Below are 25,164 nucleotides of genomic sequence, written 5' to 3'. Positions count from 1 at the left end.
CATCCCATGCAACCCCCTCACTTAAAGAAGTATTTAATACTACTAGTATTTCATCAATCAAAATGTCAGAAGGACTAATTATCTTCCTCCAAAAAGAATTTCCTTTTTGCCTCAGTTTGTTATAAGCAAGCTGTGAAATGCATTGCTGGTATATACCATTGAGGATAAGAACTTAATAGAATTAAAAAATGAATGCTATATTGGATAATGAAGTGAAGTATATTATAGCACGCAGTATAAATCAGAAAGGGGTACAAATCTTTATATTATGGAATGCAAAGCATTCATTGCCTAAACAGGCAAAGAACGAACCCTGAAAAGCATGCCCTTTGGACAGGCTATGTCGTAATTACCTGCTTTTGTGGTTTTTTTCAACTTCCATTGCAACATTAAATAATAATCAGTGTCATACACGGGGATAGACACATTGTTTGAATGGAAGTTTTCTGAGAAAAAACTGGTTCAGAATTTAATCCCATTGTTTAGCTGAAGATTCCTAAAAGTTTCTGCAGCACATCAGAAGTTACAAATTAGCTTTACATAACCAGAGGGAGGTACTGTGATTCAGGTAGACTGTTGTCTTCAAAACCACCCAGCAACAGAGAAAAAGCTGACCTTGCAACAACGGAATATGTTACTTGCACTGAACTTAGCAATAATAGCCAGATTACCTCTGGCCACCAGTGGCACATTTGCAAAAACCACACGCACTTGATTTCAGATTCTTTGGTCAGTAATGTCTCCTGTCAACTTTGTCTAGGCTTTAGCTATCCATGAACCTTCCAAGGCGGGCTTAAAGGATGGCACAACCTTAAATACTGTTCCAGTTCTTAACCAATGAAGAATTTCAGAGTTTTTGAGCTTCCAGAATAGCAAGAGAAAGAAGGAACATGTGTAGGCAAACATACGCCAGAGTTCATTTAAAATAAATCATTGCTTGTTTTCTTCAGAGCCCCATTTATCTCCACTCCAATTCGCTGAACCTGTAGAGGCAGACAATAAAGCCCATGACTATTAAAAGAAACCTTACCAAAAAAGCACTATCATCACCTGTCCCTGAAAAGGGGATGTAAAGAACCTATGCAGCTGTTCTGCTTACCTACCAGAAAGATATGCCTCAAAAGACCTATGAAGGCTGACTGAATAACAGCACAATGAAATACAATTATTTCCAAGAGATCTTAGGTCATCCCTAATGTTGTTTGATAGAGGCAACATCCAAACTAAAATGGTGATTCCATACCCTTTCAACAAAAGCTACAAATAGTTGAAGAGATGACATTTCTCTGTGGGACAAAATCTGAGCTTGCAAGGCATGTACCTTAGCTTCCTTTCCTTAGAGTAGAACTCAAAAAAGGAAAATGAATCGTAACTGAAAATTCAGAATACACAAACTTAAAATGAAACCTGCATATCGCTCTGTCTGTAGCCAACAGTGAAAGATGACTGCCAAACGAGCCCAGACCCATTTCAAGAAGTTGGGGGAAGGGGAGAAAAAACTATGCAGCTATTGGGTCAAGGATTGTTCTGTCATTCCCTTCAGAAAAAGCTTAGAAGCTCTGCAGACGTGGACTTCCTGGCTGGAGGTAGAGGCTGGAGGTACAAGGCCTCTGTGGAACTTGGCTATCATCAGCAGAGAAAGAGTTGAGAGAGCTGACACTTGCAGAACTCGCAGCCAGTCTACATATTTTTAACAGTTAGTGTTGACATCTCAGATGAATAAAGACAATAGGGAGTTGCTCCTACTAGACACCACTAGCCAAAAAAAACTGAATGGCACGTAGAGTGCAGTACTTGTGGACAAGTATTTGAAGAAGCCACATAAATTCACTATTTTTTTCATATATATAACAAGTAGTAAGCATGTTTAAAACACCAGAAAGTATCAGGATTTTGCCAGCTGCCTTGCCCTGATACCTATCAATACCTGTTGCAACCTGTCCCCTCCGGATCATCAGGGGAAGGCCTGCTCTCTGAGAGACCACAGAGAGAGAAAGAGAGAGAGACACAGCATGAACAGTCTGCCAAGGTTCCAACGGTTGCACCATACTGCAAACAAACAGTGTTAATCTGTGGAATTCGCTGCTATGTAGAAGCTATAACTTAGTAAAATGGACACATCAGAAACAGATACTATGAACATTTACATTTATATAATGCAAAATGCATATGAAATATAAATTCTTATAATGATGGACAATTTATTCCACAGCAGCTGCATAAGATCTGATAAGCCCCACTAAAAGGTTGTTATCAGTTATAGCTGCACCTTTCTCTGAAGTTGATGCTTTGGGTCTCAGAGATAATTGTATGAGATTAGAAATATAAGCAGTTTAAGCTAGTACGACAATTCCTGTGAGAAAAGAAAAGAAGAAAAAGAAAGGGCTTAGAGATCCTATGACTCTCTGTGATCTGGAAGGAATCTAGCAAGTTGTAGCTCTTAAAAAAAATGAGGCGCTGAACTCACCCATGTATATAGGAGTCCCATAGATGGACTGAAACATGCTTTCACTACCACCAGTTTTTTGTACAGCTAAACTGAAGTCAGCCACCTAGTAGAAAAAAAAAATACAGTGTTAAAACTAGCAATAAAGATGGACTTTGTAGTGCTTTTGTTGAGTGCAGAACTTACTGTTTGTAGTCAAAATGCTAAAGTCTGAGAAAAAACAGTAAAAATGAGACTTTCATATAATGATCTTCAGTTTTTTCCTCCCTTATTCTTCCATAAAGATAAGCAAGTTTGTGCCAACCACCACTAACGTTTGTCCACTAATTACTTTGCTGGGCAATTTGTTCCACTACTTAAGCATTTTTTTAATATAACATTTTTTTCCTTGACATTCAAACTCACATTAAACTAAGTATCCTCCAAGGACACAGGGCAAATCCCTGCTGAGCACTTTACATTCTCTGTGAATAAAGCAGGTTGGAAAGCCCAACTACAGCAGATTGATGGTGGGGATGCTACATTGCTGTGGGCAAGGAGGGACAGAGACAGAAGTTAGAAGGTCAAGATAAATAAAACCAAGTTGATGATAAATCAGTCTCCTGCTTGTTAAGAACCTAAATGAAAACCTAGACTGTCACATGAACATGGACAACTCCTCAGCTGATGGTTACAGCATGCTCTCAGTGGATCCGTTCCCCCTCACAGCTGTCGGGACATGGAGAAGCAGGAAAGACAAATGACTGGAAATACACCTCCGTCGTCTCCACCAGAAAGAGACAATCCTTGGCATGGCTCAAACCCAACTAAGCAGCAGACCTTCCCCCTCGACCTTCAGGGCAGCGTTTCAGGGCCAGCCACTCAGTGGGTCAGCAGCTTTGGCCCACTAAAATTTGCATCCCATACTATATTGCACAAATGCATTTGTGCTTGGCCATTAGACTGATATGGATTCCAGTGTCTCTCAAGCTGGTCTTTAAGAAAAAGAGGATGCAAAATGAAAATTTCTGTTCCTGGAGGCAGTTTTCTATTTGTTGTTTTGCTGGTCTGAACCAGATGTCAGAGTACACTGCCAGCTCCAACATTCAACCAAAAGGTGATGGCTAGAAATTCTTAACTAAAACCAGAGAGTGTTACTTTTGATTTGGTTTAAGATGAACCAAATTAATGTTATTCTATATGGAAGGAGAGTGAGCAAATTAAGAAAGAGAGAATATACCCACATTTAGAAACTTTCCTCTTCTCCTGTCATAATCCTGGAATTCACTGAAACAGATGTTGTGTCCACCCTCTCCCAACCCTCAAAAAAAATCTTTACAGTGGGGTTGTGGTTTGGGTTAGTGGTTGGTTGTGAGGTTGGGTGGGGGGAGGGGGGAAGGGGTGTTTTAAAAAACAACAACAACAACAAAAAAACCAACTTCACTGCTCCTTTTTGTTTTACTGGTGTCTATGAGTGAAAACTACTTGCCCAAGTTTACATTGGTTAACACATTATGAAGGAATAAGATTATTGCATTCTGCCTCCTCACCACTTTAAGCACCGAGTGTTTGAGATATCAGTGAAATGAAAGTGAAATTAAATGGGGCCAAATTATGGTTGCCTCTAAAATTACCTGTAAGGAGGCAAAGCTAAAAGCCTGTGTCTTCCGAATAATTGTCATGCCATAAGCAGCACAATATCAAAGTCCTGGAATTAAGAAAAGTTGACTTAAAATATTAGAGTCATGCTGTACACCGTGATGAAATAAGTGAGGTTTGGTCACAAATTTAGTATTTCAGCATTCCAGGATATTACAATTCAGCCACTGTACCTTTTTTGTTAACAGGGAAAAAATGGAGGGCGGGGTGGGGAGGGAAGGCAGCAGCTCCTATTCTCTAGTACCCCCTTGCAGGCATTTTGGATGTCCTAGAATAGGCTGTCATTACCTAAACTCACTTGCTTCTTCCCTTTTCTTTCCCATGTAACAAAACCATAAGGAACTCTGATATTCAAAATGAGAAAAAAAAAAATAAAAATCACTCACAGCATCTCCCATACAGGCATAATACTACACATACCCACAAACAGCAAACAGGAAACCTGGTTGCTTTCTGAGGGTCACCTTTCCTTATTAAAAAAATACTTAAACTCTCTCTTTTTTGCTGCAAAAACTGGAAGCAGTTAGGACCCATCCCTTGGGCTTTGACTTCATCCCTTATGTGGGAAAGCATTTCAAAGGGTGTGAAGAAATGCTGATTATCTTTTTTTTTTTAAATAGGGTTTTATCCTGATAGTAAAACCTTATTCAGGTGTAATATTTATGTGGAGAAGCCAATTTCTTCAGTATGTTTTTATACTTTTTATCTCAAAGTCTGTGAGAGAATACATATATCTGAAGTTGTCAGTATCTCTGAGTTTGGGAAGGAATGTCTTGATACCTACAGGTGGCTTGAAACTGAAGGTCTATCTATACTTATAAACAAAATTTCATCTAAATCCCACGCCAGTATGCACCTGTGCTATGTGCTAGTGTATCATATGGAAGAACCTCTGTTCTTTCACCAGGAGGAATCTGTCTGGATTTCTCCCATAATTCTCCCTGCATGTCCTGCCCAAACCCAGAAAATCATGAAGGTTCAGGAAGACTCTTTCTCACAGCCAAAAACAGGAGGGTGCGAACCTAAGCTTCATGTTTAACATCAGCTGCCTCAAGCCTGAAAACTCTGAAGCAGATAAATGTTGTTATTAGCTGTTAATCTGTTTCACGCTCTGTGATGGACCTCCCCTTTCCTGTAGCTGCTTGTATTGCTACTAGCCACACCAGCTTTGGGGTTTGCTTCCTCGTTTTCTGCTTCTTCCATTAAAGTTATTCAGCAGTTATTCTCTGCTAAAATGAGGAGAACAAGGAAAATGGAGAAAGATCTGTTCTTATTCACAGGACGGAGGCCAGGAAAAATGCTTGCACCTTGAAGGAGAGATAATAGACTGTGATAGTTGCTGTTCCAAATGGATATATAAAGCAAGGCCATGAAACAAGAATAGCCAGCCATAATCGTTTCTGCTGATGGAAGTGGTGAACTGACTACAAGGATGGAAAACCTGTTGACAAACCAGATTTATAGCAATGTCTTACCTAGCTCTAGCATTTGCAGGAAGAAAGGTACAAACCGCTCCAAACTGAAGGATATAGGGAAATCCCAAATTATTCTTCTTAAAACAAATATAATAATACATAAAAATACATAGGCTCTAAGAAACACAGCAAACAGAGTTCTGCGTCCTGGATTTCTCCCACCATAAACTACTGAGTTGTCCACACTCTTCAGTGTCTGAAACGCTTCTCAACATGGAGTTTTCTACCCCAGATAGTACATTCATGATCCAATAACTCAGTTCTACAAGGTTATTTTAGAAGATGCTTACATTTTCATGGAAAGTACTACTAAAACAGCAAATCAGCAATGGATAATTAACATATGATTTGTTAAGCATCAAAGACCATTTTTTTCAATAGAAAGAAGATGTAAGCGTATGGGACATTGTGTTTATGTAGTAAATGTTTATTAATATCAAAAGAATCCTATAATATATTTGTATTTCAATCAAGGCACAGTCTAAGTAGGCTTTCTTTCTAAATTACTAACAGATTTACATTAAATTGACAATATTGTTAATTTAAAAATTAATTACATCTCACAGCACCTGCTGGCTTCCTGTAACTAATGGCTTGGGACTATGCTAATGTAGATCTAGATGAACAAGTGTGCTGGTTTTGACTGGCATAGAGTTAATTTTCTTCATAGTAGCTGGTATGGGGCTATGGTTTGGATTTGTGCTGAAAACAGTGTTGATAATACAGGGATGTTTCAGTTACTGCTGAGCAGTGCTTACCCAGAGTCAAGGCCTTTTCTGCTTCTCACCTCACCCCACCAGCGAGCAGGCTGGGGGTGCACAAGAAGTCGGGAGGGGACACAGCTGGGACAGCTGACCCCAACTGACCAAAGGGATATGCCAGACCATGGGACGTCATGCTCAGCATATAAAGCTGGGGGAAGAAGAAGGAAGGGGGGGACGTTGGGAGTAATGGCGTTTGTCTTCCCAAGTAACAGTTATGCGTGATGGAGCCCTGCTTCCCTGCAGATGGCTGAACAGCTGCCTGCCGGTGGGACGTGGTGAATGAATTCCTTGTTTTGCTTTGCTTGTGTGCATGGCTTTTTCTTTACCTATTAAACTGTCTTTATCTCAACCCACGAGTTTTCTCACTTTTACCCTTCCAATTCTCTCCCCCATCCCACCGTGGGGGGAGTGAGCGAGGGGCTGTGTAGGGCTTAGTTGCCAGCTGGGGTTAAACCACAACAACAAGGTAGGGTTACTTTAAGGAATTTGGTTTTTTTTTTTTAATTGACCTAGAAATATACGTATCATTTAAAAAAAAAAAAAAAAGCCTTTTTCAGCAGTGGCACTTAGCTTCCAAAATGATTTTTTTTTCCCCCTAATAACACCATTTAGTAGCTCATTTCAAAAGCTGCTAATAGGTATCAAAGTCAGGTCTCCCAGTAATACCTGGATATTAAAACCAGTTCTTGAAGCAGAACTGCTACAATTGTCATCTTACCTTTATGTTTAATTTCATTTCATTAGCTTCATCGATGTCACTGCTTTTAACTAAAATGTTCTCCATTTTTAGATCTTTGTGAACAATATCTGCCAAGAGAGAGTAAGAAATAAAATGTTATCTGTTCCAGTGAAGATATTCTGACAGAAATGTTTTAAACTCTTTCGATTGAGTAATTTCTTTGAGCAGTTCCAGTGCATTTTACTCTGAACTACTAGAAGCCTAACCAAAAGCATCTTTCCCATTTCAATCAGGGAGTCATATAAGTATTTCAAATTTCCAAATCTCATTCCTCCCCACAGTCCTGTAATAAAGGAAAAAGTTCGTATTGGTTCAGTCTTTAATATCAGTAGATCACCTGACATCATCTAACAAAAAAGTAGGGTTTGTATTGTATCATTATCAGATTTGCACATATTTTCATACCTGCAGTTCATTTTTATATCCAAAACCAGTACAAGTTTTTGCCCTTTCAATGAGTACACAGAAGAAACAAGGCTCAAAACAAGGCACCATTCCATAACCCTGTATGTCTCTACGGAAAAAAAGGTAAATGAAGGATTCCTACAAGTAGTATGCTGTAACAGAGAGATTAATCATTTCTGTGTAAAAAACTCCAGAATTATTCACAATCCTACACTATCTAACAATTCTAAATTTTTGGCTGGATAGGTTAACTCTGTTGTGGACTGTGCAGAATTGTAATGCTTCTGCGTGGTGGATGAAAATGCTGGTGTTTACTGAATCCTAAATGCAACACATACTGTTAAGAAATATCAGAAACAATCCACTTGTGCTTTTTTACCTCCTGTAATAGACTATACACTTAACAACTAAACTAAGTTAATGTTATAATGCAAAGCAGTTCCAAGTTAGGAAATAATAATACATGTTATTATCATAGCTGGTACAGAAAGAGAAATAAAAGAAAAATGGTAGCAGTTATTACATCTGTAAGAAAACTAAAGTTCTAAAAAAGCATTTATGTAGTATATTTTACTTTTTCTTTACTGGACTATTTTTATCCTATGAAATAAATAATAGATAGGAATAGCGATCAGTAACTGTTGTTAAATATATGAACACTTGAAATCAATGAACATATGGGAGAAACAGTGGAACTTAATTACCATTTTTGTGAAGATATGCTATTGCTGAAGCAAGACTCTGAATGATGTGCCTTGTCTCATTTTCTGTAAAATGTCCTTGTCGTGTTTGAACCCCAGCCAGCAACTAAGCCCCACACAGCTGCTCGCTCACTCCCCCCACGGTGGGATGGGGGAGAGAATTGGAAGGGTAAAAGTGAGAAAACTCGTGGGTTGAGATAAAGACAGTTTCATAGGTAAAGCAAAAGCCACACGCACAAGCAAAGCAAAACAAGGAATTCATTCACCACGTCCCATCGGCAGGCAGGTGTTCAGCCATCTCCAGGAAAGCAGGGCTCCATCACGCATAACGGTTACTTGGGAAGACAAACGCCATCACTCCTTCTTCTTCCCCCAGCTTTATATGCTGAGCATGACGTCCCATGGTCTGGCATATCCCTTTGGTCAGTTGGGGTCAGCTGTCCCAGCTGTGTCCCCTCCCAACTTCTTGTGCACCCCCAGCCTGCTCACTGGTGGGGTGGGGTGAGAAGCAGAAAAGGCCTTGACTCTGGGTAAGCACTGCTCAGCAATGGTGAGAACGTCCCTGTATTACCAACACTGTTCTCAGCACAAATCCAAACCATAGCCCCATACCAGCTACTATGAAGAAAATTAACTCTATCCCAGCCAAAACCAGCACAGTCCTTTACTACAAAGAATTTTTTTAAGCTCTCCATCCTCACACAGCTCCATTACAAGATACATCTGGTAATATTAATACAGAATATAATTATTTTGTTATTTCTGGGTTTAGTTTCTTTTAATGTAGTAACAATGTATATAATTAATAGCAGTGCTCCAGCTGCAGCAAGAACTCCAATGCACTTAGTATTTTATGAACAGAAGGCAAAAGACAATTGACCTGCCACAAATATTGCCAGTGTTTACTACAACAAACTCTCAAGCTTTCAAAACATATACATTTAAAAAATGTATAAAAATACTATGATTTCAAAACAAGGACTAAGTACGGACTTAGCTTAAAGCCTCTTCCATTCAATGCATTATCAATGGCTTTTACAGAAAGCTTAAGAAATCACCAACAGTTGAAAAAAATATAAAGAGCAACTTTTCAGCAACTAGGAATGAAAACTATTATACATTACTCAAATGAGACTTCTGACCAATTCAATACCCCAAGAAAAAAAACTGTGCTTACAGCTAACAGCAAATATTTTCACATGTGTTACTGCAATATTTATAATATGGTGCTGTCATTTTAAAGTCCTGAGATCTTTTCTGTTCAGCTCAGCAATAACACCTTTCCAACAAGTAATACAGTAAGTTAAAGACAGAATAGTAGTAATTTAACCTCAAAAATAAGATTTCCACCATTCTTTGGCTTTATAACAATTTCTGAAACAACAGACATCTATAAAAAATGGAAAGACTGCTTATGGGCTTGTGGGCTGATGTTTCCCTTTGTTAGAAGTGTTATGGACACACAAGAGGACCACTGTCCTTATAGAGCACTACAGCAAACAAGCAGAGGAAAGAAACAACCCCGTAATTTTCATGGTGACTGTATTTAATTTTTGTTGCAATAGTTCTGAATAGAAGGTGGGGGGGGGGGGGGAAGAGATTAGAATTGGAAGAAGGAAGAAATGAAAACCTAGGCTGTAGTAATTGTCTCTGCCTATCAGAGATGGGCAACCAAAGCAGGCTTAGTCAGGTATTTCCCTTGACATAAACTGTTTTTGTCCTCTGTTGAACTGCTAGTTTGTATTTCTGGGAAGAGTGGCTTAGCAGGAATTTAGAGGAAAATAAAATATAAATATTTCCACAATGTCTTGGTCAAGAGCTGTAAGATTTGTGTCAAATGACAAAATTGTTAAATAAGATATATGATGAGTTACCATGGAACAGAGATGGTTCTTTTGTTTGTTTTTCAGTCTACCAATGCTAGTGCGGCAATTAATGAAATCTTACCTTTGGTGTCTCAAACATCTCTTCCAAGTGTATTACATGATCATGGTTCACTGTCTTTAAGATGCTCGCCTCCTGTTCAAGTAGCTTCATGGCAGAACTTCCGCCCTTAGTTATTGGTGGGAAACACATTTTACAAACATCACAATATTATTTTTTTCAACAACAGCAATTTATTTTTAAAAAAGCTATAGGATGTATTACAGAAATGAATAGGTTTTACGTTCAGAAATATGACTACCAAGTAAATCCTAGTGTATTTCAGGATTGCTTCCATTGATCTGATAAATCTGGCCTGTAACATCTTACAGTTTCAAATACACAATTCCATGAAATGTCCTGTAAGCCTTAAAGTTTGAGTAGTGTGAAAATGGTTGTGATTGTATGCAACCATTTTCACACTATCCAAACACACCATGTACCTATGAAACAAAAACAAAAAAGACTTTACTTAAATAGAATAGGTGATGTTTAATAAGCATCTAAAATGAACACAAAATAAACAAAATGTAATTATTCACATTGGAAGCTGGCAAGCTCATGGAGCTAATAGCCATGATTTCACAAATATACAAACAAGACCAAATGAGCAAAAAACTATTTTGCAGAGCACCAAGCATCCCAGCACCTACCAATAACATGATGGATTTTGGTGTGGTATCAATGAGACGAAACAATTCAATTTACCCTACATGAGGGTATCCCATTTAAACATAATCATACCCAGTATTGCCACAGCTGCCATGTGCTAACAATGACCAAAGTGCAGTATTTTTCTAACCTGTTAAATAAACCAAAATTTAAAATCATTTATTATTGTCAGTTTAACAGTTTGGAAAGTTTAGAATATCAAGAGGAACAAAATAATGTATCTGAATTTTCACCTGGTAAGTTGCAAGTTTCAGGATTCATCATGCAGCCACAAAACTTTAAGCATAACATTGTACTGCTATATTCATACTGACTTGTGAATGTAACACTTTGTGTTCCTAATTTATACCTTACTTGATTTTTAAAAATTAAGATAAATACTTAAAAAAGAAACACCTTTCAATTGCATATATTCTTTGATCAGATTTGGTTAGTTTGGAATCTAATATGCAAAAATCTTTTCGGTTATTCTTTCATGAAGGAGTAAGAACCCTAAATTACATGGTTAAACAATAGACTCTGAGTATTTTTAAAACTTATGCTGCTTCTAGTTTCTAGTCATTGCCAGGGGCAATGACTAAGACACAAAATAATACCTGAAAATTGAATAAACATCTACACAGCTGAAAAGAGAAATTCTGGATCTAATATGACGTCTTGGTGCTCAAACTCAGATTGGAAATAAAGAATCAATAGATCATAAGAAAACTAAGAATATTTTAAAGAAAATCACCCATCTACATGATATTTACCTTTTTCCTGTTAACTTTTCTGATGGCCCATTTTTTGCCGGTAGTCCTGTGTTTTACTTCAGTTACCACTCCAAAGCTGCCTTGTCCTAGTTTCCTTCCAAAAGGACAGATTTCATAAAGAAACAGATAATCATAAAAAAAATAACTGCAGCTTTAAAGAAGTTTTAACATAATATATTTATTATCCATGAATTTAAAATAAACTAAACTTTGCAATCAAATGTTTAAAAGATGTTTTTAATAGCAGAGAAGCAATCTGATTTTTCAACAAAAACATTTACAGATTTTTCTACTGAATATGTTTCAGTCTTCACGCATGCTTACCATAAGTTTTAAGACCAGCAACTTGTAGAGTTTAGTATGAGTTTTGTACTTCACTGTGCAAAGTACCATGAGCTATCACCATACTAACCACAATCCCAGAGGAGTAACAGGTAAGGTGTAATTTTTGAAATATTAAGAACGATGTGGTCGGTGTACAAAGAAATTGCTAGCATAGTTTTGACTTAGAACAGCAACATGAGTACAAACATGACTTCAGAAACAAAGTACTTATAAATTCTAATTTGTGATAAGATTAAAGTTCAGAAATTTGCTTATCTATGCAAATGCCTGTACACAGAGCATGTTGACCACAATTCAGCACCCACAGCAAACACTCCGTGACTCTGCCACTGGTACCCAGACCCCTGCTAGGGTTAGGCAGAACCCCTAACTCCACCACCCAACCTGTCTCAGTCACCTCACCCATCTCAATGATCTCACCCCACCACCTGTCATTGCCTGGAATTCAGTCACTCCTATCTAGGAATTCCTCTCTTTATTTTCCTTGAAATTCCCACATGCTTTCCGGGAAATTCCCCTTCTGCTTTCTAGGAGTGCCCATCCCCACCTCAAAACGTGCTTTGTAGGAATTTACCTCATTCTTTCTAGGAATACACTCCACTGCTTTCCAGAAATACCCCTCTGCTTTCTAGGCATTAACCTTCAGCTTTCTAGGAAATTTTCCACATGCCCATAACTTTGCACATCATTTCTGGGAGTTCCCCCTTTGCTTTATAAGACTTGCTTGTGTGCTTTCTGGGAATTCACAGCCCAGCTTTCTAGGAATTTCAGGTGTGCTTTCTAGAATATTCCCTTTGGCTTTCTAGGAATTCTCTGGGTGTTTTCTACCTTTGCAGGTGTTCTCTCCACACACCCCATCCTGCTCTCCTCCTTTTTCTATCTTCCACTTTCTAGGATTCCCCCTGTGCTTTCCAGCAATACCCTCTCCACTTTCTAGGCGTTCCCACTTTCCTTTTCAGGAAATCTCCCCATTGCTCTGCAGGTATTTCCCCCCATGTGCTTTCTAGGAAATCCCTCTCTGCTTTCTAGGAATTCTGTCCCTACTTTCCAGGAATTTACCTTGTGCTTCCTAGGAAATTCCCCTGTGGCTTCCCAGTTTCCCACCTGCTTTCAACAAATTCCCACCACCCAAATGCTTTCTAATAACTTCCCCCTCTGATTTCTGTGCATTCCCCTGCTGATTTCCAGGAATTTCCCATGTGCTTTCTAGGAAACTCCTCTTGGCTGTGTAGACCCCCCTCTGCTTTCTAGGAAATTTTCCATTCACTTCTTTCCAGGAAGTTTTCCATATGCTTACTACTACTTTGTAGGAACCCTCCCCACTGCTCTCCAGGAACTACCCTCATGCTTTCCAGGAAATCCCCTCCATTTTCTAGGACATCTCTCTTCTACTTTCCAGGAATTTCCGTTGCGCTTTCTAGGAAACTTTCCACGTGCTTTCTAGGAAGTGTCCCCATTGTTTCGTAGGGATTTCCCCCTTTATTTTTCACATATTTACCTCGAGTATCTGAAACTATGTCGGTTCCAAAATGTGTTGCTTGGTAGGACACTTTGTCTTTGCCAGAGGTACTACAAAGGTTGTGACGGGAACAGGAGGGGGAAGCAAATTCTTAAGTTGCAGCAGCTGATGGAATAATCTGCAGAGGATGAAATTTAAACACAGGGAAATTCTTGGTTTACCTCATCCACTGTCGAACAAATACTCACTGACTTCTCAGGTCAACCTGGGATAATAATGACCCTGCTATAAATGCTAGTGGTAAATAAAACAAACAAACAAACAAACAAACAAACAAACAAAACACACACACACACACACACCTTCCATGATGCCTATGGCTCGGAAATTGCAAAAAACTGTCTGTAATTGAGAATTTACGTATTAAAACCTGTTCTTAATAAAGAAGCACTCCCTGAATGTAATACTGAAAAAACCAAGCATGTTTCCTATAAAAAGTGTCATTTAATCAAATTTTCTCATGCATTTTCATAAAGCTCCTGTGAGATCTAAAAGTGGATACTGTTTAGATGCCAGCAACCAAATAGCCAACTAGAGAGCTACTACATGTTCAACTGCTAGGGGTAATAAGGGTGACCATCCAATATAATCTGATGCTGCTCTTGCAGTAGTGACAAACATCTATGGCTACATATCTCTAACTTCCTTTTTGAGACTTTGTGTGTCCTCCTACTAACCACATTTTCCACATAATTCACAAAAGCAAATAATAGGTTATATATTCAGATATGACTAATTTAGGATGATAGTTGCTTTATACCCATGTATATGAATATAAAGAAATGTATATGTAGAAACACTACTTGACAGGGGACCCATTTATGTTAACATCCAACATGATGGATTTTATTCTGAAATTTCAGTTTCAGTGCTTTTTTCAATTTTCTTTTCAGATGTACATATAATACAAACTCCTCCAACAAAAGCTTTTAAAGTTTTCAACCGAACAATTTTAAAGCCTACAATATTAAAGAAGAGATTATGATACAAGATAAATATGTCTCTATCAATGCGTTAACTATTGCAGGAACGATAAGAAAAGAGACTCTGTATATCGATAAGAATAAACTACAGAAAAATTAAAGACAATCAACTTCAAATCCAACTTCTGTCTAAATTTTTTCACCTACTATCATTAGTAGAGTATTACCATTTACACACTACTATATAACTGAAGAGTACCATATTTGAAAGACATTGGGGTACAAGTGGGTGTAGGAAAAACAGAAAATTGCCCACCACATGCAAACTCTGACTCCTAAAACAAAAGTTTGATTTTCAAAATTTGATGAACATGCAAATTTCATTAACTTCAGCTGAATGTGTACATTTCCAGTATTTCTATCAAGTTAGTTGTACTTAGAATACTATTCAACAGAGCTGTAAAGCATGTGACCTCAGAGGTCAATTCCTCGGGGGCTGAGTCAACAAACATTCCAAATTCAGAAAAGACTGAGCATGTATTCACTGACCACGGGCTGGATTAACTAATAGGGTATCACCTGATCATTGCTGACATGGAGTTAATAGAGTTTTACTTCTTTAACTTTATTGTTTTCCCTACACAGTTACCCAGACCTAAATCCTTAGACTAGTTTATAACTTTAAAGCCTATAAACATAATCTAATATATGTTAGACTACTTGTAGGACTAATAAGCCCTTTAGAGCATGCATTCCTTCATGAGTTTATACAGTGGTAAGAAAATATATCTACTGGGTGTGCAGACAAACCTTCTGCATGAATCGACTCAATTAAGGCATGATATCATCAGATGACTGTCACTACAAACCACCACACCATTTCAAAACATTACGTAATTCACCCCATTTATTATATTACCTTGAGGTAAAACAATAATGCTAAATGTCTCTAAAAAAATAAACAGTTTTTAAAAGTTCACTATTTTAAGTTAATTTTTTCATCACATCTTCCAATGAATGGATTCTTTTAAACAGTGAAAAGCTTCTGCTGCGGAATTCCTGTCATGCCTACTTGGTGTAACTACCGCTCTGTGTTTTCATGAATTTCTTGGAAACTAGCACTTTCTATGACCATTGAAAGTAACATCAAGTTGTCATTAGGAGCAAGAGTTCAAAAACATTCTCTGTGGAAGAGGTTTTACTCTATTATATAATACTTTAAAGAATTCATTGGGAAATATAATCCTTGCTTTACTTCAGAGAAATGAGCACTGGTAACTGTAGAATATGAAGAAATACCTACTCTTGAAAACACACCTCAAAAATACATAGCAAAGAAAGATAGGTCCAGTTCCAGGTTGCTTACCTCCTCTGCACGTGCTGGATCCTTCAAAAGGTGAAGCTATTTGTTATCCTCTCGTCACTGGCTGCTTGGCTGGATGCCTGTGCTAACACACCTCCAAAACATGTGTGATCTCTGTTGCAATGGAGGCAAAAAAATACATTGCTTGGTTCAAATGAGGCTGAGCACGTGGTACATTTTATGGTCTTTCCTTCACTGCTTTCAGCCATCTGTCCAGTCTTATATAGGCTCTGCCCAAATTAAATAAAAGAACAAAGACTGCCAGGAACATGTCCACTGCTTGAAGAAATGGAATAAAACCCGAGAGATGAGGGGGCTGGTGGAACACAAAAGCCTTGTATTCTAACTACAGCTGTCTGCCGCACGGACGAGGAAGTAGATTGGCATAACACAGCATACTGGTTTGGACAGCAGATCTACAAAACCAAAAAAATGTAGTCAAAAATTATACTTCAGCTTGTCTATCTACAGAATGCTGGTTGCATTCAGAGATTGAAAAAAACCCATTTTTTCCGCCAGACTGTACAAAACTGTAATAGATTTTTCCTTCAAAGCAAACGGTATACAACACATTTTTAGAGGATTTCAAAATACTTCATTAACCCGGGAAGCTGTTGATCTGGAGTGTCAAATAAAAATGAACTTTTGCTTCTAACTGACACCATGTGAGGACATACTTCAGCAGTACTGCCAAGACAGTCATAACGAATGCAAGTATTTCTGGGTACTCTTGTAATTCCCCTGGAGAGCTACTGATTTGTACATGATTCCTCAAAGTCTACTTTTCTCAAAAAAGAAGCTGTGCAAAAAGGCTCAGAAAGAGTTAAAATGCACTAAAGGCGGCATGCTTATCCAAACACTTTCAGCCACGAAGGCTAGAGCCCAGTCCTTCCACAGTGGAGAACTGAGAAGAGGCAATACCTGCAAGTGTTAAGGGATTAACTAGGGAACTATTAACTACCTTTAACTCTTGGAAAACCATTGAGTTGAAGATGCCCAACTTTTATAAAAGAGAGTTGTTCTTGCATTCCAGATGGCTAGCGTGAGTGCGGCACTGAAAACTACCTTTAACTGCCAATATTGGTTCACCTCCTGCAGGACAGGGACTGGAGTGCCTACACTTGTGGTCCCCCACCTAGCACCTAATCCCCACACTGAAGCAGCTGCTGCCCTGCCCAGCTGTGAAAGGCAACGTCCCTCGTCTCCGGCAATTTGGGGCTTCAGTCTATGGAGACTACAAGGGTGATGGCATTTTAGAGACCGAGAGAGACAAATGAGCTAAAAGAAGGATCCAGATTTCAAGAGAATGGAAAACATTGGCTTAAGCTGAGAGTATACAACTTGCATTTCTGCAGAAAACAAGGACCAAATTTTCAGTAGGCATTCTGCAAAATCTCCTCTGCTCCAATACCTCTGATACACCTGAGATAAACTCAGATGTCATTTGAACATCCTTAAGCCCTTTGGTTCCTCCCTATCCCCTCACTTCCCACATCTAGGACTTTTCTTTTTGAATGACAGATGACTTATTAGAAAACAATAATACAAAATCCTTACATGCAGGCAAAAACTACTTAAGAGAATGTTCTTTTCTGATATAGTGCTTTTATAATGAGAGATAGCTTCTAATCTCACTCGATAGCCTACATTCTGCAATTTATATGAAATGTGCTTAATACCCTATTTCCATATTTAAGTCTCTGACAATATTAGTACTCTTATTCCTACCACCTAAGAAATTTTTAACTGTAATATGATAAAACTATCACAATCTTTGATTCTCTGAAACTTACCAGGAAAAAAATGTGATAACTAGCACAAAGAAGAGATAAGCTTAATGATATGTAGACATTTTTTTGTTCTCTTGAAAAGAGTCTGAAAATAAAAAGAAGGCTAAAATCCTGAATTCATTTTACATTTTGCTTCTGGACAAAATTTTTGCATTAAAACATTCTGAACTGAGTAAAGTTTTCTGTTGACAAATCAATAAACTGAAAGATACATTTTCTTGACATTATCAATAAAACCATGCAAGAAAAAGGAGGGAATACTTTTCCAGAAAACCTTTGTGAACCCTTCATCCAGCCACAATAAAGTACTACTAGTTCAAAATAAATAAATTAATTAATAAAGGGAGGGACCTACAGCCGCTTTAAATCAAACTACTGCCAACAGATAAAAAGAAAAAAAACCCTGATTCTACAGTAGCTTTTGCTTGAGACTTCCTATTCTCGATACTTTAATCACCTTATGAGAGTCATCTGGCCTTTCTCAGACCCTTATGGGTGTCAATACCATAGGACAAAACATCAGACAAAGCCTACCACAACATCTCTGTGCACCTAACAGATTATTTTGCAAGGTTTTATTAATAGCTTAAACAAGAGACTATAACAACAGATTTAATTAACCAATTAAAGAATGAACAGATAGCATGGCGGACAGCCCTATGGATAGATAAAAATGAGAGTGGCTGTGAGGAATCCAGTGTACAGCAAGAAGAGAGAGTACTCTGGAATACACAGTATGGTTGTTAGGTAACCTTTGGTAATAAATATCCAAAATCTCAAATGCTCCAGCAGTGAATTACCTGCCTTAACTACTCTAAGTAACTATGACAAATGCATATTTTATACAATTAAAAGCTGTACAGGAGGAGCAGATGAATATTTGCTTTGTTTTTAATAAACAGGGACAATATAACATGCATGTGATACAAACAGGGAAATAGTAGAGGAGGAAATGTTACATGACAGCTTTAGGCACCTAGAAACACTTCTCTATCATATTTGCAGCTTGCTTTCTTTTCCATTGTGAACTGACAATGTGATCAAAAAGCAATTTGAAGTTATTTTTCCTTCCCAACCCAAAAGTATTTTTAAGTGCTTTTGATCAAAGTTATAATGGTGAGGGATCCAAAGGGAATGCGAGCTCACATTGACATATTTAGTTGTTACTGGTCGAGGCAGATACACTAATAGACACGGTGTCCGTCGTGAATAAAGAATGGTCACACACTAGGAATTCCCACTTTCAACTTTCTGGTGTTGAAAAGTAGGAGCTATGTGGCCCGTATATTAGAATCTAACATCCCAGATCTTCTTTTATTTCAATTCCTCTATGATTTTTAGCATCTGCAATACCCGAACTTGATTAAAAACCAAAACAAACCAGAATGCAGGGTTTAAAGCCTTACTGATTGCTCATTTCTACTTTTGGCATATCTGCTTCTAAACTGAGGCAGAAATTAAATCTTCTTTCACACGTAGCACCTCCTTTGGGAGCTGAGAAGTTACATCACCCTCCTGCTGCAATTTTCCTTATCTATTAAATTAAGATAATGTTACTTATCACAATTAATGTTGTAAAATATTAATACATGAAAAATAATTTGTACAGGAAGACAAGTACTGCAAGAGCTATGAATTAATACTGTGGCCTCCTCCTGCAATTTTACTTGTAAAAGAGCAACACCTAGAACACACAAAAGCAGGGCCAGGACCTCATTGCAGCTGGCAATGTGTGCATACAAAAGCAAGATGACGGTCTCTGCCTACACATAGCTTACTACAAACTGCTCTAATAAAGCAATGAATATCTTTTCATGTTATGTAGGTTTTCCCAAAATCTGACAGTGCAGCATTCTTTAGAAAGAAAGGCTGGAACTAATCCTACCTCCTTGCAAAAAGTAAAGGCTCAACACAAAAGGCCTCAGATAGAAACTATAAAAATAGTTGATCCTATTAGTTAATAAATTAATACATAACAATTCATAAGAAGTATGTTTTTACCTTCAGTTTAAATGAAAAGAATGTAATTCCCAGAAAGCAAAAGCTGAATTCCAAGAAAGCCCGTGATAAATTCCTAGAAAGAAGAGGGGTAATTCATCAAAAACATGTGGAAAAACGTAAAAAACACATAGAAGATGTCTTAGAAAACAGAGGGGAAATTCTTTGAATTTACAGGAGAAAACATCTGGACAGCACAGAGAAAATTCCTAGAAGGCAGAGAGGAATTCCTAGAAAGCACAAGGAAAATTTTCTAAAATGCACAAGGTAAACTACAAAGGACAGAGAGAAAATCTACAAAGCCCCCGGAGAATTCCTGCCTGGAGGGGACATTTCTCAGAAAGCACGAAGGAAATGCCCAAAACACAGGAGGTAAAATTCCTAGGAAGCAGACAGGGAGAATTCCTGGAAAGCAGAGGGAAATTCCTGGAAATAAAAGAGGGAATTTCTAGAAGGCACATTGGCAATTCCTGGAAACTGGGGGGAAAATTACTGGGCAGCATAGGGAAAAGTCCTAGAAAGCAGATGGAGAAATAATCCTGGAAAGCAATGAGGACATATACCTAGAAAGCAGAAGGTGGGGTTTCCTAGAAAGTACAGTGTAAATGCCTAGAAAGCTGAGGGCTGAATTCCTGGAAAGCAAGCCAGGAATTCCTAGAAAGCACACGGAGACTTTGCTAGAGACTCACAGAGTCAGGTCTTTCCTACACAGCACTACGGTCTAGCTTTAACAGTTGCATCAGTTTTTGTCTGTACAGAGACCAGAAGTGCTAGAATACATTATCACCCCTTCCCTCAGTGACAAAATAAGAAAAATAACTTGGCAGTGCAAACAAAGATAAAGCCATCGTTTAGGTCAAACACTTCTAGAGACTTTCTTTTCTAGACCGATCTGTTTGTTTTCTTCTGCAGCCACTAAGGGTCAGCTACACAAAGCAAATGAGGCAGAAGGTAGGGGTGACCTTCCCTACTGCGTGTTGCGGGCGCTCAAAGTCTGAACACGCCTAAAATTCTGCTTTCACCCATGCCTCCAACTGCCCCACTTGTGCCAGGAAAAAAACAGCTCAAAAGTTATCTTGCATCTCAATCCAAATCGTATTTCCAGTGCAGTCTGCCCTGGTGGCTGCTCGGCTACGGACACTCAGAGAGCACCCAAAACAGTTCTGTAGGAGCGCTTTCACCCCTGGGAGCCCAAGCAGCAGGCTGCTGTGCCCTGCACAGCCACACAGGCAGGCCACGGGGGATACAAACCCCCCTATCGCTGACAGACCCAAGAGCACATCTTGCACTCTCCCTGAAGTGTATGACATTTTAGGCTCATCGGGGATCAGGACAGACTCTGCCAGCGCTTCTGTTGTGACCGTATAGAATGTGCACCATGCCTCCTCATTTGGCCATGTGTTAAAGGAAAGTGAAGATCTCCTCAGTTCTTTGAGGGGAATGCTTCAGGGCTGTCCTGCAGCTGAAGCCCTGGGAACAAAAAGGACCAAAGACACATCCCTTCCTACAGAACAAACACTACTCTAAGGCAGACCTCTCCCCATACGGAACAGACTGACGTCTTAAGCTCTCCTCCATAACACCTAGAAGTACTGTGATGTAGCACTGACCATGAATATACTTCAAATATTTTGTTGATCTAACTCTAAATATGCCAGTGTTTCATGGCTTTAGAAATACTTATAGTTAATTATTTCCCCATATCCATACCTTAGTCAAAACTAGGACAGATGTTCAATTAAACCTTATCACCATGTTACAATAAACAGGTATTTTTTGGTATAAAAATACAGCCCATACTCACTTTTTTTCATGTTCCTCCTTTCTTTTCATATTGGTTTTGTTTAACATTTCTGTATTATCCCTAAATTACACTAAGGATGAATAAAAGATACAGTGGACCAATTTATTAACAGAGATAACAGAAACTGGTTACTACTTACTTACTAGTTACAAGTAGCAGTCAGTAGTTATTAACACAGATATGTCTGACCTTCATCGATTAGCACCTTTTATTCAAAATTTTAAAATACTGAAATGGGAGATTTTGAGAACCACAAGTGACAAAGAGGTACAGGGTTCCCATTAATTTTTATTGGTCAGTAAAATAAAGGAGGAAAAAAGCACATTAGGCTCAGCATTAAATTAACTGGTCTTATCACATTAAAAAAAAAAACCAAAAACTAATGAAGGGTCTGCTGTGGAGAGTTTGGCTTACAAGTCTGAAAAGCAAGATTCCAGTGTTAAGAAAAAGTCTTCACTAAATAGGAAATATTCACGTCTGTGCCACTGAAGACATCTGTGCTGTAAAATCTGCTGTGAACAAGCTACATTTCTGTTCTGTACAAGCCTAACGCCTTAGTCCCTGCTATGAAGACAGATCTTCCATTGAAAGTATCAGAGGTGGAAAAAATGACTGTAGGATTAGATCCTACATTTCAATAGTTTTTATTTATGGCCACTTACCAAAATGTATTCTAGAACATGTCCAATTACTCCATCCATCCACAGACACTGAAATATATTCATATCAGTTTCAAACCGTCTATAAAGTCAGCACGAAAGCTCATGAATAAAGAGAAATTCTAGTGAGGAGCCGCAGGAATCTTAAAGCAACTCAAACTGGCTGTAAGACAATGAAGTCAACCAGTGTGTGCATTTAGCACAACGACCTTGAGTCGTCAGTACAAACACACAGACAGATACATGACAATTTTAACAACTGGTCAGCAACAAATGCTATTTGAATAAGAAAGCTGTCACAAAGAGATGGGAAAAGTCATCCATACCTTCCTTTCTTTGGTGACTTCTGAAGGTCCTATAGTGGAACCATAAATGCAATGAAATGAATGTGGATTTCATTTACACTGAGATGTTTATGGTAATTCCAGTGAAGTCAATGAAGTTACTCTGCATTTGCACTCAGGTCAGTGGGATCAGAATCAAACCCTAAGTGATTAAAATCAACAGAGCACATCATCTGCTGATACCACTGCCTAAAAAATCACAATAAGCCTCAGGCATGCTATTATCAGATTACACGATTTCACTGTCAGGTTGACAAGTTTGAAAAGCAACTACAAACTGTGGAGGATTTAATTTTCACAGGCAAAGGATCCTTTCTTTCAATTAAAAGGACAAGAGCATGTCATTTCTTCAAAGCTAAAACTAAGTTTTGTTCTTCACTTGTAAAATGCTAGACAGAAACATTCCTGCCCTGTATTTTACAAGAAGAATTATTTTTATCTGTGACTGGAATGTGAAGAACACGAAAGTTTGATTTTGCTTAAGAATGCCATACAGTGCTTACCGTGCAACACCACCAGAGATCACAAGACTGTTGATACCACCATTACAGTTGACATAACACTGTGAAGTGATTCTGCAAACAGCAGAAGCAGTGGCCACAAATTTATTTAGTTCTTGGTGATGGTAAGATGTAAAAACAGATTCAGCCTTCCAAACTCAGATGGAAGCTTGTCTCAGTAAAGACTAATGGGATTACAAAAATTCTGGCTCAGGAAACTTCTAAGAGATCAAGTTGATGCGTTACGGTACGAACTCAGTACTTCTAGATATCTGACAAAGATCTTTCCTTAACTCCACCAACATTGAAAACTTGTTTATGTTTTTAAACTTTTCATATTTTGATTGCAACTTCCTTTCCACAATCTTCCTAAACCGTTGCTCTGTGCATTTCAGAGTGCTAGGATGCTCGGTTAGTTACTCTGAGTTAGTAAAGTAGACACAAAACTTCACAGCTTTCTAGCTGAAACAAAAAATCAGCAAATATGCAATCTTTATTAACTTGGAACAACCTTTTTTATTACTTGCAGTTTCTAGTTAGTAAAATTTCGCAAAGCAGAGGTCAAGTTGGTAGTTTTTGGCAAAATAGAGTCCAGAAGCACAGACAAAAGGGGACTTAATTTTTCACAGCTCTGATTCAAGATTTCTGGCTACCTTTCTGCACTCACAGTTGTCCTACTCCAAGTTTGGCAGGAATACAGGGTGAATGTTCACACTCACCAAGTGCCAAGGCAGCCTGCAAAGCTTAAAAATCAGAGCTGGAAGTCTTGTCACCAAAAGGAATTTATTCTGACTCCACCAAAACTGGACCAGCAAGTAAGACAAAATTTAGTAGCCACTACCATCCGCTACATTTGAAACTATCAGAGAAGTATACCAAATATACAGCTAAGCCCAAGGGACTGGGAAACAACTAATGAAATACATGGGAAAATCTCAATGTTTGGCAGCCAAGAACAAGAAAACAACAGTTCAGACAAGCAAAATGTAATTAATCGTTGCCTGCTGAGTTGTGTTTTAAATTCCTTCCTGTACTCAGTAACTAGAATGCCCAACCTGAAGCTGTGACTGAAAAATGTCTCAGTATTAATACCCGCATCTCAGGAGATTCTATTTGACATCGTAACATTCATACAAACTGTTAGGCAGTTATCAGCGCACAAGCCTGCAAAAAGGACATTCTGTTAAATAATATTTTGTTTTTCTCAGTAAAATAATGAAAATCTTTAAATAAGGCAATCTATGCTAAGTTGTTACAGTTCATAGTAACAACCAATATTGTAGACAGTTACAGAAAACCTAGCAATTGACACTTTTGGTGTATATGAATAAAACATGATTTTTAGACAAAAAAAAAAGCAACGCCTAAGGTAACCATCACGATACACACTTAAAAAATGTACAAATATACATGCGAATATATATAATTGCACATCCAGCATAAGTGTTGTTACACTTCAATTACATACTGTTCCTAATTTTTTCAAGATTTTTCCAGAGTGATGTGTTTTGCATCTGTCATACTGCATAGTTATTTGACTGCTTGAGGATTACATTAGAGGGGGTAAAACATCAGAAGCTATTGCTGTAATTTATTAGGTCCAGTTCTAACAAATTATGGAGCTGCGCACAACACTAGCTGCTGATAATTTTCATTTCCTCGTATTTAACATTACTGAAAGACTATATCACTTTATTAATAAGAAAACAAGTTTCTTCCCTATCTTTTTCCTAAAAGATTTTTTAAAAATAATTCTTCAGCTTTTTCTCCAACAAGTCAGTATAGCTCTGCAATTCTGTTTCATCTCCTGAGATGGGATCCTACAGCTGCTGTCCAGGTAGAATTTTATTTGAAGTACGCCACAACATAAAAGACAAATCCCCATGTTCAAAGCACTGGGAATGGCTTTCCCTAAAATAATCAAATGCAAAGAAAGACCTTCATACAAGAAATATGGCTGACTGCATGTACACATAATTTCACTGATAAATACACCCCAAAAAACCCTTTTATCACCTATTTCAATGTATTATTTGATGCGTATCTTTATGTTGCTATACATAAAAAAATTACAAAATCCTAAATTACTTTTTTATCTTTCAATTTGTTCAAATGTTTCACAACTTAAGCCTATCGTATTACAAGGCTCTTCAAGAGACTTAAATAGTATTAAAATACTATCTTCAGTTTGAAGGGCAAAATACCTGGAAAATTAAGGTCACATAATGTTACAAAACCTAATGGAGTATGGATTTCTGCTTGAAGTACTTCAACCAGAAACCTCAGTAATCTTAAATCTGTCTCTCCTAGACATAATAAGTTTTAAAAGTTTGAATGAATCTCAGAGTATGTTTCGTATAACCTGTAATTTCTGAGCAGGGTGCAAACTATTAAGTTCAGAATA

At 38.0% G+C, this 25,164-nt stretch overlaps 1 protein-coding gene across 1 annotated transcript in view; it reads right to left on the bottom strand.

Moving 5' to 3' along the window:
- Positions 1 to 15,874, bottom strand: part of STK33 (serine/threonine kinase 33) — a 28,275-nt gene extending 12,401 nt beyond the window's left edge. Inside the window, exons 1-8 of the mRNA XM_050897020.1 lie at positions 15,806 to 15,874; positions 13,359 to 13,429; positions 11,516 to 11,660; positions 10,116 to 10,220; positions 8,840 to 8,891; positions 8,172 to 8,255; positions 7,042 to 7,130; positions 2,468 to 2,552 (exon numbers count right to left, since the gene is read on the bottom strand). Of these exons, the coding sequence (XP_050752977.1) occupies positions 2,468 to 2,552; positions 7,042 to 7,130; positions 8,172 to 8,255; positions 8,840 to 8,891; positions 10,116 to 10,220; positions 11,516 to 11,660; positions 13,359 to 13,429; positions 15,806 to 15,874 (700 nt within the window). The remainder of the gene's footprint in view (positions 1 to 2,467; positions 2,553 to 7,041; positions 7,131 to 8,171; positions 8,256 to 8,839; positions 8,892 to 10,115; positions 10,221 to 11,515; positions 11,661 to 13,358; positions 13,430 to 15,805) is intronic.
- Positions 15,875 to 25,164: the final 9,290 nt, after the last annotated feature.

This window comes from Gymnogyps californianus, chromosome 5 (assembly GCF_018139145.2).
Source record: "Gymnogyps californianus isolate 813 chromosome 5, ASM1813914v2, whole genome shotgun sequence".
NCBI lineage: Eukaryota > Metazoa > Chordata > Aves > Accipitriformes > Cathartidae > Gymnogyps > Gymnogyps californianus.
The sequence above is the reverse complement of the archived record's forward strand: the minus strand, read 5'-3'. Positions and strand labels throughout refer to the sequence as shown.